The following is a 14,610-nucleotide window of genomic DNA, read 5'->3' as shown; positions in this document are numbered from 1 at the left end:
TCTGGCACATGCTTGAGATCATTCTTCATGAAGTGTGTTCTTCCTGGCCACAAGAAGTAATCCACCCACCCTGTTTCACAGGCATGTAACGGGTGGGCTTTGGCTGAAGGTCACTGGCGCTTTACTGCTCTGAATCATCAGGGTAGCTACATTTGTTGAGAAATTTTAGGACTAGGTATTATTTTCTGCTATGTCAGAAATGTCAACGTCATTTTCCAAAAGAAGCTTCCAAGCATAATAACTAAAGAGACATTCTCTAGGAAAAAAATTTTAGTTACGTATGACATTTTTTAAGAAAGGAATTTTCTAAAACATCTGGAAAGCTGTTTTTATAATTACCTAAGAAAAAGAAAAGCTAGAATGTTCCAACAAATGAAGCCCTAATAAATTAGCACTCTGCTAACACAAACTAAAAGAGGAGCAGCTTTTATCATCTCTCTTATTATCTCTTATGGAAGCTGATCAATTTCTTCTAAAAGACAGATTTAATCATGCTGCTTCTTAGAAAGTTAGCAAGATCATGCATTTCTCACTACCTCACATTAATTCTTTAAAAAAAAAAAGGGAAAAAAAAAAACCCTTTGTTTATTTGGCTGTATAAGTTGTGGTCTTAGCTGTGGCACATGGGGTCTTTCATTGCAGCATACAGACTTTTTAACTGTATCACTCGGCCGGCCTCTAGAGCACACAGGCTTAGCTGCTCCTCGGCATGTGCGATCTTAGTTCCCCTATCAGGGATTAACCCCCGTCCTCTGCACTGCAAGGTGGATTTTCAACCACTGGACCACCCAGGAAGTTCCTAACATTAAATTCTAAGAATAAAATCTATGTCCTGCCCTCACTGTATGAAATATTTCCCAGCAATGGAATATGAAATATTTCCCAGCAATGGAAAACACTGGTGCTGCCCTTTGTTTTCTACCTGCTGTGACACAAACTTTTCTTCTTTCAGTGGATATTTCTAAACAAAGTTACTATTTTAGTTCTGGAATTTGGTATTAGAGAACATGAATTTAAATATCCTTAAATTTATGATCAGATAAGTCACTCAAACTGCTATAATATCTAAATTTCATTTATCCCTAGCCTTGAGTGTAAAAGGCATATATAATAGAATTCTTGGTGTGCTGTCATGCACAAATACATGCCAGAATGCTGTCTTGGTACAAAGATGGTTCCTATCAACATTTAGCTCACTGAAACATAGGTCATATTTCATGTTCAATGTCTAGTACTGACTAAACATTACTGCACGACCACATCATAAATATCACATGTTTATACACCAAAGTATGTATGTGTATATACACATAATGCAATATATTTTTTTCACTTAAAATACTTTTCCCAGTGGCATATTTTAAATATAAACAATAGTGAATATAAATAAAGAATCTGGCAAAGAAATAAATCCCTTAATTCCCTTTGGAAATATATACTAACACTAACGGAACATCTCTCCAACTGGAGAAAATGGCACATCTATGTTTAAAATCAGGATATTACCCTTGCATAAAAATAAACATAATGCTGCCCACTTCCAAATCAGAAAGGCATTTTTCTGGTAAAAGAAAAAGGACTTAGGAAAACTAAGTCCATAGGAAAACTAAGTACTCAAGACAAATCTTTCAGCTACATTAATCCTCACATTTAACATTTCACCTTATATCCTGGGCAAGAGAAAAAAAGGATGGGAGTTCTTCACTAGCACATACATCATGACTGTAAGAGCTAGGTAAATACTGTCTCCTTTTGGAATTATGAACAATTGATAAGGTTTTTTGTGGTATGTCTGTTATAAACTTTCCTATTGTCTATTTTATAAACAGCTGAAGTAGGAACTTAGTTGACAATGACATTTTAAAATATATGAATGATCCAATAAATCTGAGGCATAAGCACAAAGGACTGTAGATGATGTTGACCATATTCAAATATTAAATTTATATAAATTTTATTCATATCTATTAAATATGCTATAAGGTGGATTAATTCAGTACTAGAAACCAAATCCAACAGACCATTTAAAATTTATATTAAAAGCACCTTTTTCATTCCTTTGCTACATGTAATTGTTCAGTCGCTCTGCTGCTGCTGCTAAGTCACTTCAGTCGTGTCCGACTCTGTGCAACCCCATAGACGGCAGCCCACCAGGCTCCCCTGTCCCTGGGATTCTCCAGGCAAGAACACTGGAGTGGGTTGCCATTTCCTTCTCCAATGCATGAAAGTGAAAAGTGAAAGTGAAGTCGCTCAGTCGTGTCCGACTCTTTGCGACCCCATGGACTGCAGCCCACCAGGCTCCTCCATCCACGGGATTTTCCAGGCAAGAGTACTGGAGTGGGGTGCCATAGCCTTCTCCGGTTCAGTTGCTCAGTCGTGTCCAAATCTTTGCAACCCCTTGGGCTGCATGCAGCATGCCTGGCTTCCCTATCTTTTACCATCTGGTGGAACCTGCTCAAAACCATGTCAATTGAGTCAGTGATGCCATCCAACCTTCTTGTCCTCTGTCATTTCCTTCTCCTCCTGCCTTCAATCCTTCCCAGCATCAGGGTATTTTTCAATTAGTCAGCTCTTCGCCTCAGGTAGCCAAAATTCTGGAGTTTTAGCTTCAGCATCAGTCCTTCCAATGAATATTCATGGTTGACTTCCTGTAGGATGGACTGGTTTGATCTCCTTGCAGTCCAAGGGACCCTCAAGAGTCTTCTTCAACACCACAGTTCAAAAGCATCAATTCTTCAGCACTCAGCCTTCATTATGGTCCAACTCTCACATCCATACATAACTACTGGAAAAACCATAGCTTTGACTAGACAGACCTTTAATGGCAAAGTAATATCTCTGCTTTTTAATATGCTGTCTGGGTTGGTCATAGCTTTTCTTCCAAGGAGCAAGCGCCCTTTAATTTCATGGCTGTGGTCACCATCTGCAGTGATTTTGGAGCCCCCAAAAATAATGTCTGTCACTGTTTCCATTGTTTCCCCATCTATTTGCCATGAAGTGATGGGACCAGACGCCATGATCTCAGTTTTTTTAATGTTAAGCCTTAAGCCAGCTTTCACTCTCCTCTTTCACCTTCATCAAGAGGCCCTTTAGTTCCTCTTCGTTTTCTGCCATAAGGGTGGTGTCATCTGCGTATCTGAGGTTATTGATATTTCTCCCGGAAGTCTTGATTCCAGCTTGTGCTTCATCCAACCCAGCATTTCACATGATATACTCTGCATATTAAGTTGAATAAGCAGGGTGACAATACACAGCCTTGACGTACTCCTTTTCCAATTCTGAACCAGTCTGTTGTTTCATGTCCGGTTCTAACTACTGATTCTTGACCTGCATACAGATTTCTCAGGAGGCAGGTAAGGTGATCCGGTATTCCCATATCATGAAGAATTTTCCACGGTTTGTTGTGATCCACACAGTCAAAGGCATGAGCGTAATCAACGAAGCAGCAGCTATCTTTCTGTAATTCTCTTGCTTTTTCTATGACCCAACAGATGTTGGCAATTTGATCTCTGATTCCTCTGCCTTTTCTAAATCCAGCTTGTACATCTGTAAGTTCTTGGTTCACATACTGCTTAAGCCTAGCATTTTTTTTTTAGTAAGAATTCTTAAAATATGAGAGAAAACTAGTATCAGGTCAAACTGTGCATGATCTAAGTTTTAATTGATAGGTACCTTTACCACTGACACTGATAAAACACTACACTCAATTTTCAGAGTAATCCAGGTTGGGTCATTATATGAATCCTTTGGGTCCATCTTGTAATCCCTTCTTTGAGATTAAAGGGCAAAACATTAAGTTCTGATGTGTGAGTCTAGAAATGTATTCTGGTATTGTGGCTTCTATAGCTAAGATGTTTGAACAAATACTTTATAAAAGTATGTATCATGAAAATTTAGAATTTACTTAATGTGCAAACTAACTTAGCATCTTCAAATACTGCTGCTACATGCTTTTAAAATGATACTGTAGGACTTCCCTGTTGGTCCAGTGTTATCTTCCTGCCAATGCAGGTGACATGGGTTCAATCCCTAGTCGGGGAAGATTTCACATGCCTCAGGGCAACTAAGCCCACGGGCCGCAGCTACCGAGCCCCAGCTCCAGAACCCATGTTCCGCAACAAGAGAAGCTGTGACAGTGAGAAGGCCACACACTGCAGCTAGACAGTAGCCCTCACTCACCACAACTAAAGAAAGCTTGCTTGCAGCAACAAAGGCCCAGTGCAGTCATAAACAAGCAGAGCAGCATTTAAACAATGATGCTGAAAATACATTTAAAAAAACTTACAATCCAGTCCAAGAAATGTCCTTATAAATGCTATATAAGAACATGCTTGCACATGGATAGTAATATTTAAAAGTAAGTTTCATTAAGTTTTTATGTCTAATGTGAATCCTTCTTTCTCACATAATCACCATTTTCCTGCATATTCCTCGTCTTCCAAGTGTTTTTGTGTGAATGATTAGGTACCTTTAATGTTTTTATTCTTCTCACCACATTATCCATTTCACCATTTTATCTGAGTATTCCGTCCCTAAATGAGAACATTTGGTCGGAAACTGACTTATCCACTCTTCTGAAGGTACCATCTTCTCCTACAACTCATTCTTACCTCTTTCTCTCTTTTTTCCCCCTACCTAAATATGAACTCCATTTTTTTTAACTGTTTTTCATTTCTTACAAAAATTGCCTTCACTGACTTCCCTGTTACTTATTGCTCCAGGCAACCCACTCCAGTATTCTTGCCTGGAGAATCCCCACGGGCAGAGGAGCCTAGAAGGCTGCAGTCCATGGTGTCGCAACAAGTTGGACACAACTGAGCAACAATGCACAGCACAGTTTTCCCATATACATCTAGGTCTACTTCATCATTAACTCTAGAGATGTTCTGTCCAATATCTACTAGCCATTTGTGGCTATTTATATTTAAATTAATTACAATTAAATAGTTCTTAAAATTCTCTTCTGCAATCACACTGGCCACATTTTCAAGTATTCAACAGTCACATTCAGCTAGTGGCAACTGCATTAGACAGCAAGGAAATTCTATGGAAGGGTGCTAATGTAGAAGAGTCTCTCATTCTCAATTCTAGAACTCATCTCTATCTACTGATCTTGTGCTTTCTATGGTTCAACCACCACATTTACTCTTTTCACTAAGTTCGATTCTTTTATCTAGACTTTCCCAATCCTTTGAACCTTACAGCACTTTCTACACTTTAATTGTATCCCCTTGCCAATTCCTTTAATAAGCACTTTGATGGAAGATGGAAGAATCTTTCTTTGTCTGTGTGTCTGCTTCCCCAATTCCACACTTCAAGAGGCAACTGAGATAGGAAGGGCTCAGCAAACCTTTGCTGAAATTATTAGCATCATACTTTATACAGAGCACACAAAAAATAACTACTTATTAAATGAAAAGAAATAAGTATTTTATAAACTTTAAAGGCCTATAACTAAGCTTAAAAAAATCAGACTGTTGATTAATTAACCATTATAATTCCCTGTTCATTTGTGTTACTAGGATTCCACAGATCAAAATAAGGCAAAAGCAGGGTCAAGGCTGGCTTATCAGGCATTCTCTTACCAAGAAGTATTTATTAGTTGGCACCATACCATAGGATAACAATGACTGACAGCCATGACAGCTCTCTGGCTCAGGCATATCCTGAACTGACTTCAGAAAGTGTATTTTAGCACATAATATGTTTTTAAATGTAATATTTTTGAAAAACAATGAGGAAGCACAGAATGCATGATTATTTTCTACCATTTAGAAGAAACTATTCCTTACTCTATGCCTAAAACATAACCTTTACTGTCTGTATCTGAATGCATTTATGCTTCCTAACAGCCTCAACATTTGGGTAATCGTAGTAAGAGAATGTATTTGAAAAATCTCAACAAATAAAAAGAATATGCTACATAATATATTTTCAGAGTCTTATGCCATTGAAGAAGACTGTATTTTGGACTTCTTTTTCTTGTAGGCATGGGGAAACACCACTCTCATAAATACATGCAATGAGTGGGAGACTAGACACTCAAATAAAATGACCTACAGTATGCAGAATGGAAAAGCTATTAAAGCACATTCATTCATATAAGACACAGAATAGAAACTTTAGAAAGCACAGAAACAACTGGGAGACAAGAAAAATCCACTTACCTTAAAAAAAAATTTTGACAGTCATGGCAGATGCAAAATTATTAGAGTAAAAACAGTAGACCAAAACATCAAAATAGAAAATGACAAGAAAAGAGGAGAAGAGCATGTGTTACTTACAGGAATTCTTCTCCAGGATGTTTGGGTATATTTATCAGCATATGTACATTTTTCCTCTTTAGATTTTTGATGGCAGTTACACCGAGTTGCCTAAACAAAAACACAAATTTTTACATTAAAATATTGTATATGTTAGTGTAATTTTACATATACACTTATACATACAAACAAAGCAATTAGGGTCTCTCTTAGGAGGTTAAAATGGGGCTTCCCTGGTGGCTCAGAGGATAAAGCATCTGCCTGCGATGCAGGAGACCCAGGTTCAATCCCTGGGTTGGGAAGATCCCCAGGAGAAGGAAATGGCAACCCACTCCAGTATTCTTGCCTGGAGAATCCCATGGACAGAGGAGTCTGGCGGGCTACAGTCCACGGGGTCACAAAGAGTCAGACATGACTGTCGACCTCACTTTAGGAGGTTAAAATAAAAGAAAAACATGAAAATCTACTTAGTAGTCTCCCATCTTATCCACAGACTAGGTTTTAGGTTCACCCACCAAGGCAAAATTTTAAATAGTCGAAACTACCCTTGGCAATCTCTTACCATGAAACACACTACCTATGGTTTTATGTATATAAATATACATGTATACAGACACAGAATATATACAGCAATATATAAGCATATAAAGAATATAACTGCAAAACTAAATATTTCCCTAAAATGGTACTACAATCACTGTACCCAGTCTCTTAAACTCATTTTTGATGGGACTCAGATATTAAATACTACAGGCCCTCCAGAAAAGTTGTTTCTTCACTCCTGCAATGCATTTAAAAGCCTCTTTAAAGACGTGTTAACTTTATTGGACTGGAGTATTTTAAAGGATTTCTGCCCTTTGACAAAATCCATCTGACCATCTCAGTTCGTAAATAAATTCTCTTCTCGTAACTTCACTCAGAACATATTTATTCAGTCATTTACACGACACAAAGTAACATGCCTATTGTGTAAACTATGGTCTCTCAAATAAACATCAAACTATTTTAAAAAATGAGAAGACTGATAATGAGAATTTCTCCTCAGTGTGAAGCTGGAATACAGCTGTATTATTTATCAAACAACCTCACTGGAGGTAAATATACTTTTTTATAGGAAAACCTCTATAACAAATTCTTGATTATTTCATCAAGCTAAAATGATGTTTCTACTTTTAAAATATTGATATTTGGCAAAACTAATACAGTTATGTAAAGTCTAAAAATAAAATAAAATTTAAAAAAAAATTAAATTAAAAAAAAATATTTACCAATATTCAAACTTTTTCTTAATTGCAATCAAATCATTACAATTTCCAGAAGCAAAATCTAGTCAAAACAAAAACCTCTGTAATACAGACATGTTTCCTATTCTTTGTAGTATGTACACATTTTCCATTCCAAAACATGGGACAGTCATTGAAATGAAATTCAATATATAAGCAGGTCAACTTAGATCTCTTGGAATTCAGTAGGACTTAACTTTTAACATATATGGGAGGTATGAAAGCAGAAAAAAGATAAAACATTTATCTTAATGCAAGCACATTACTTATTTTATCTTGACTACTGCAATTCCAGAAACAATTTCCTTTCTGCAGCCTATGTGCTAACTAACATATGTAGGACAATAACTGGCAAATATTTGAATTTTCTATAATTCGAAAAATGTAGCTTTTAGGGACATTTCAATAGACAGACAACAGCTACTCATATCATTCCCTCTCCATCTGCGTTCTTTACTGCTGACAGATTCTTTCAGATGCTCACCTTCTGTGTGGTCCCATATTTCAGGAAGTATGTATCCTCTCTTGACTCGATAGACTTTGATTAGTCTGAACCAATGTGATTAATCCTACTCCTCAATGCTTAAGGGACAAAGAACCCAAATGTAGCCAATAAAACATGAGGCACTTCTGGGTTCTTTCTAAGAAAGCGTTCCTAATTTTAAAAATGGATATGCTAAAGAAAAACAGGTGCTTTTCCTATCTTTGGGGACCACAGCATGAGTATGTGACACAGAGTCACCACAAACATCTTGTGACCATGGAAGGACATGCAAGAATCCAAGAGGACTTCAGAAAAGTCATGCGAGAACTTTACCATTACCCATATGACCAATTAGGAAACCATGAAAACAGATGGGCCAATACACTTTCTTGTTATTTAAGTTTATAAACATTCTTATTTTCAAGTCACTTTAGTCAGACTTTTACTTAAAACTTAAAACATCACTAGACAGGCACTGATTCACTAGATGGTGATTTGGAGCAAATCATCAAATAAAAGTTATTATTTATCATGTACCCATGGGCCAATTATAGCATTAAGGAGTTTACATACATAGTTCATTTAATTTATAATACAACACTATACTGTCACCATCGGTGTTATTTTACTATCCCCACACACAGAAGAGCTTAAAAAAAATTAAGTAACTTCCCTAAGAGAGTATGGCTACTAAGTTTCAGAGCCAGGATTTGAACCTAGGTCTACGCAGCTTCAGTCTTGTCATGGGTTCTCAAATACTCAATTACACAGCTAGCCTACTTAAGCTGAATTCCACTTTCTATGTCTCCACAAAGAAAATTCTACACCAGTACTTTCTTTTTTTTTTTAATTTTATTTTATTTTTAACTTTACAATATTGTATTAGTTTTGCCAAATATCGAAATGAATCCGCCACAGGTATACCTTTGTTCCCCATCCTGAACCCTCCTCCCTCCTCCCTCCCCATACCATCCCTCTGGGTCGTCCCAGTGCACCAGCCCCAAGCATCCAGTATTGTGCATCGAACCTGGACTGGCGACTCGTTTCATACATGATATTATACATGTTTCAATGCCCTTCTCCCAAATCTCCCCACCCTCTCCCTCTCCCACAGAGTCCATAAGACTGATCTATATATCAGTGTCTCTTTTGCTGTCTCATACACAGGGTTATTGTTACCATCTTTCTAAATTCCATATATATGCGTTAGTATACTGTATTGGTGTTTTTCTTTCTGGCTGACTTCACTCTGTATAATAGGCTCCAGTTTCATCCACCTCATTAGAACTGATTCAAATGTATTCTTTTTAATGGCTGAGTAATACTCCATTGTGTATATGTACCACAGCTTTCTTATCCATTCATCTGCTGATGGGCATCTAGGTTGCTTCCATGTCCTGGCTATTATAAATAGTTATTCTGAGGACTCAAAGAACAAATATATCTAAATTAATTATTATTTAACTACAGTATACTGAGGTGAAAATATACAGACATTCTAAGCATTTGGAATAAGGTTTAAATAGTCAAGCTTCTATACTTTTTGGCCTAATTTTTGAAGCACTGCAATCTGATTTTATATCTGCATATTTCTCATAAAATAAGAATTTAACACATTATGTTGTCGATGTATTTTTTTAAGTTTACATATAAACAGAGGTTAGAGCTGAGTGTCTATTTCTGAAAAAAAAATAAAAAGTATAGCAAGCTAAAAATGGAAAAGGACTTTGAAATCACCTAGAAAAACCTCCACATTTTTGATAAAGAAAGCACTAGAGTGATAGAAACTGCCAATGTCATTCAGCTAATTAATACAGACAAGAAAAGTTCTCTAATTCCTATTCCATGGCTCCTCTGATGACATTTTGCTATTTTTTAGAAAACTAATTAAGGGATATAAAGAAAGAAAAAGACTATAAAAAGAAGGGAAATTTTAATTTTGGTAATCTGAAAAATGCAATTGCATATCTCTGCTTTCAATGGTTTATATCCTTTGAAATTCTTGATTTGAACAAGAGACTTTCTAGACCATAACTAAAGATAGGTGATGGGCTCTTTTAAAATAAATAATGTCTAAATTTAATATATCAAATACAGACAATTTCACATATTAATAAAGAGTAATGTTTTTGCTTGTGTTTTTCTTTCTTTCTTTAGGATTCTCTTAGATATTTCTAAAACCTTTCTAAATGTTATTTGTAAGGTGAGATATTCTTCAGGATAACTGACCCAGTCTCTTTAATAAGGGAGTACAATGAAAAAAAAAAAAAGATTCTAAAGTAAAAGAGACTTAAGGGATATAACTTGATGTAATGTATAAACATACGAGATATTTTCAGAACTAGAGAAATCAGAATATGGACTGAATTTTAGAAAATATTTAAAAATTACTGTTAACTGGTTAAAGGTAATATTATAAATGAGAAAAGTATTTTTTTAAAGGGCATACTGAAGTTAAAAGAATTATTAAAACTTCTCAGCATAAAAAGCTGTTATCTTTCATTATTTATTAATCATGTATCAATATAAAGTGACTTTTTTATAATTATTTCAGTCTTGGATTTATTTTAATATTGAAACTCCCAACCTTTTATATTCAGTATTACTATGCCATTTTACTTTACCTAACTTTCCTTTATGTGAAGAAATGAATGGATTTTGCTTTAAATCCTCAACAAAGCTCTCTACATGAGATAATGCCATCTCCATTTATTATTATATTAATATTTATTACATTTGGTTGAATTTCTGTCACCTTAGTTTTGCTATTTTTAGATATCCTTGGTATTTCTCTATGTCCTCTTTTATCTTTTGCAAGATACATTATTCTAACCTACGAATAGTTACCTTAGAGCAGTCCATAAACATTTTATCTAAGTATATAATAAGAATAATTTTAGATACTTATTTGTAGATAAATAATTCAGTACTTCTTCAGTATACCCTTTATCTCTTTCCTGAAACCTATTTTATCTAAATATTTACAAAAATAGAAATTTAAGTTTTTAGTTAAAAATAATTTTTATTTCAAAAATGTTTTAATCTATAAATTAAACAAATTTAACATTCAAATGATATACCATGACATATGATTAATGAGCCTCAAGTTTTCTTCCATTAGTAGTTGGGAAGATTATCCCATCGAGTCTCTCTAAAGATGGGTTTCCATTTCACCATTCATTCATTTTAATCTTTACTTCCTTATTCCTGAGTTATTTTAAGATTTCTCTCTCAAGTATTTGGGATGCATCATTAAATAATTTTACGAAGATAAATGTGTAGCATATTTTTCAATACATTAAAGGTCAGAGAATGTACCTTTGTATATAAATAAAAATGTGTTTAGCTACAGAATATGAGGGTCATAATCTTTTTTTCTAAAGTCACTAGATACAATTTTTGTGCTCTATAATACATTTCTGTAAAATGTGAAGCTTAATTTCCTAAAGCTACCTTTTCTTTTCCCTGAAAATTGGCTACATTGGTTGGGTTTGTCTTTAGTCATTTTTAATTGAAGGATAATTGCTTTGCAGAATTTTGTTGTTTTCTGTCAAACCTCAACATAAATCAGCCATAGGTATACATATACCCCCTCTCTTTTGAACCTTCCTCCCATCTCCCACCACATCTCACCCCTCTAGATTGATACTGATACCAAGCACCCATTTGAGTTTCCTGAGCCATACAGCAAATTCCTGTTGGCTATCTTATTTTACATATGGTAATGTAAGTTTCCATATTACTCTTTCATACATCTCACCCCCTCCTCCCCTCTCCCCATGTCCATATCTATTCCCTATGTTTGTTTCTCCACTGCTGACCTGTGAATAAATTCTTCAGTACCATTTTTCTAGATTCCGTATATATACATTAGAATATGATATTTATATCTTTCTTTCTGACTCACTTCACTCTGTGTAATAGCTTCTAGCTTCATCCACCTCATCAAAACTGACTCAAGTGCATTCCTTTTTATGGCTGAGTAATATTCCATTGTGTATATGTACTACCACTTCTTTGTCCATTCATCTGTCGATGGACATCTAGGTTGCTTCCATGTTCTAGCTATTGTAGACAGTGCTGCAACGAACAATGGAATACATGTGCCTTTTTCAATTTTGGTTTCCTCAGGGTATATGCCTAGGAGTTAGATTGCTTGGTCATATGTTGATTTTATTCCTATTTTTTTAAGGAATCTCCATATGGTCTTCCAAAGTGGCTGTATAAATTTACATTTCCACCAACAGTGCAAGAGCATTTCCTTTTCTCCACACCCTCTCCAGCATTTACTGTTTCTAGATTTTTTGATGATGGCCATTCTGACTGCTGTGAGGTGATACCTCATTGTAGTTTTGATTTGCAATTCTCTAATAATGAGTGATGTTTAACATCTTTTCATGTGTTTGTTAGCCATCTGTATGTCTTCTTTGGAGAAATGTCTGTTTAGGTCTTTTTCCCGCTTTTTGATTGGGTTGTTTGTTTTTCTGGTATTGAGTTGTATGAGCTGCTTGCACATTTTGGAAATAAATCCTTTGTCAGTTGTTTTATTTGCTATTATTTTCTCCCATTCAGAGGGTTGTCCTTTCACCTTGCCTATAGTTTCCTTTGCTGTGCAAAAGCTTTTAAGTTTAATCAGGCCCCACTTGTTTACTTTTGTTTTTATTTCCATTAATCTAGGAGGTGGGTCATAGAGGATCTTGCTTTGATTTATGTCATTAGTGTTGTGCCTATACTTTCCTCTAAGAGTTTTATAGTTTCTGGTTTTACATTTAGATTTTTAATCCATTTTGAATTTATCTTTGTGTATAGTGTTAGAAGTGTTCTAATTTCATGCTTTTACATGTAGCTGTCCAGTTTTCCCAGCACCATTTATTGAAGAGGCTGTCTTTGCCCCATTGTATATTCTTGCCTATTTTGTCAAAAATAACATACCCATAGGTGCATGGGTTTATTTCTGGGCTTTCTATCTTGTTCCATTGGTCTATATTTCTGTTTTTGTGCCAGTACCATACTGTCTTGATGACTGTAGCTTTGTAGTATAATCTGAACTCAGGAAGGGTGAGTCCTCCAGCTAAGGACTCAGACCCTGAGTCCTTTGGCTATTCAGGGTCTTTTGAATTTCCATATGAAGTGTGAAATTTTTTGTTCTAGTTCTGTGAAAAATACCACTGGTGATTTGATAGACATCGCACTGAATCTGTCGACTGCATTTGGTAGTATAGTCATTTTCACAATATTGATTCTTCCTACCTAGGAACATGGAATATCCCTCCATCTGTTTATGTTGTCTTTGATTTCTTTCATTAGTGTCTTATAATTTTCTGTGTACAGTTCCTTTGTCTCCTTAGGTAAGTTTATTCTCAGAAATTTAATTCTTTTTGTTGCAATGGTGAATGGGATTGATTTCTTAATTTCTCTTTCTGATTTTTCATTGTTAGTATATAGACATGCAAGTGATTTCTGTGTACTGATTTTGTATCCTGCAACTCTGCTAAATTCAGTGATTAGTGCCAGTAATTTTCTGATACTATCTTTAGGGTTTTCTATATACAGTATCACATCATCTGCAAACAGTGAGAGCTTTACTTCTTTTCCGATCCGGATTCCTTTCTTTTTCTTCTCTGATTGCTGTAGATAGGACCTCCAGAATTATGTTGAGTTAGTAGTGAAAGTGGACACCCTTGTCTTGTTCCTGATCTTAGGGGGAATGCTTTCAGTTTTTCATCATTGAGAATAATGTTTGCTGTAGGCTTATCATATGTGGCCTTTATTAAGTTCCTTCTATGCCCATTTTTTGAAGAGTTTTATTCATAAATGGGTGCTGAATTTTGTCAAAGGCTTTTCCTGCATCTATTGAGATTATCATATGGTTTTATCTTTCAATTTGTTAATATGGTGTATTGCACTGATTGATTTGCATATATTGAATCATTGCATTCCTGGAATAAACCCAACTTATTCATGATGTATGAGCTTTTTGATGTGTTGCTGTAATCTGTTTGCTAAAATTTTGTTGAGGATTTTTGCGTCTATGTTCATCAGTGATGACTTCCCTGGTGGCTCAGATGGTAAAGCGTCTGCCTACAATGCGGGAGACCTGGCTTTGATCCCTGGGTCAGGAAGATCCTCTGGAGAAGGAAATGGCAACCCATTCCAGTACCCCTGCCTGGAAAATCCCATGGATAGAGGAGTGTGGTAGACTACAGTCCATGGGGTCGCAAAGAGTCAGACACGACTGAGCAACTTCACTTTCTTTCACTTTCATCAGTGATATTGGCCTGTAGTTTTCTTTTTTTGTGTTGTCTTTGTCTGGTTTTGGTATCAGGGTGATGGTGGCCTCGTAGAATTAGTTTGCAATTTTTTGAAAGAGTTTTAGAAGGACAGGCATTAGCTCTTCTCTAAATGTTTGATAGAATTCTCCTTTGAAGTCATCTGGTCCTGGGCTTTTGTTTTCTGGAAGATTTTTTTTATCACAGCTTCAATTTCAGTGCTTGTAATTGGGTTGTTTATAATTTCTATTTCTTCCTGGTTCCGTCTTGGAAGATTGAACTTTTCTAAGAATCTGTCCATTTCTTCCAGG

At 35.6% G+C, this 14,610-nt stretch overlaps 1 protein-coding gene and 1 non-coding gene across 6 annotated transcripts in view; one reads left to right on the top strand and one right to left on the bottom strand.

The window, feature by feature from the left end:
- Positions 1 to 14,610, bottom strand: part of CCSER2 (coiled-coil serine rich protein 2) — a 168,564-nt gene that overhangs the window by 27,518 nt on the left and 126,436 nt on the right. For all 5 annotated transcript variants that reach the window (XM_025284867.3, XM_025284865.3, XM_025284864.3 and 2 more), the window contains one exon: positions 6,285 to 6,374. In XM_025284867.3, coding sequence (XP_025140652.3) covers positions 6,285 to 6,374 — 90 coding nt within the window. The remainder of the gene's footprint in view (positions 1 to 6,284; positions 6,375 to 14,610) is intronic.
- On the top strand, positions 6,494 to 6,565 carry TRNAR-GCG. Its single transcript has one exon. It is a non-coding gene; the product is annotated as a tRNA-Arg (tRNA).

Source organism: Bubalus bubalis, chromosome 4, assembly GCF_019923935.1.
Source record: "Bubalus bubalis isolate 160015118507 breed Murrah chromosome 4, NDDB_SH_1, whole genome shotgun sequence".
Taxonomy (NCBI): Eukaryota; Metazoa; Chordata; class Mammalia; order Artiodactyla; family Bovidae; genus Bubalus; species Bubalus bubalis.
The sequence above is the reverse complement of the archived record's forward strand: the minus strand, read 5'-3'. Positions and strand labels throughout refer to the sequence as shown.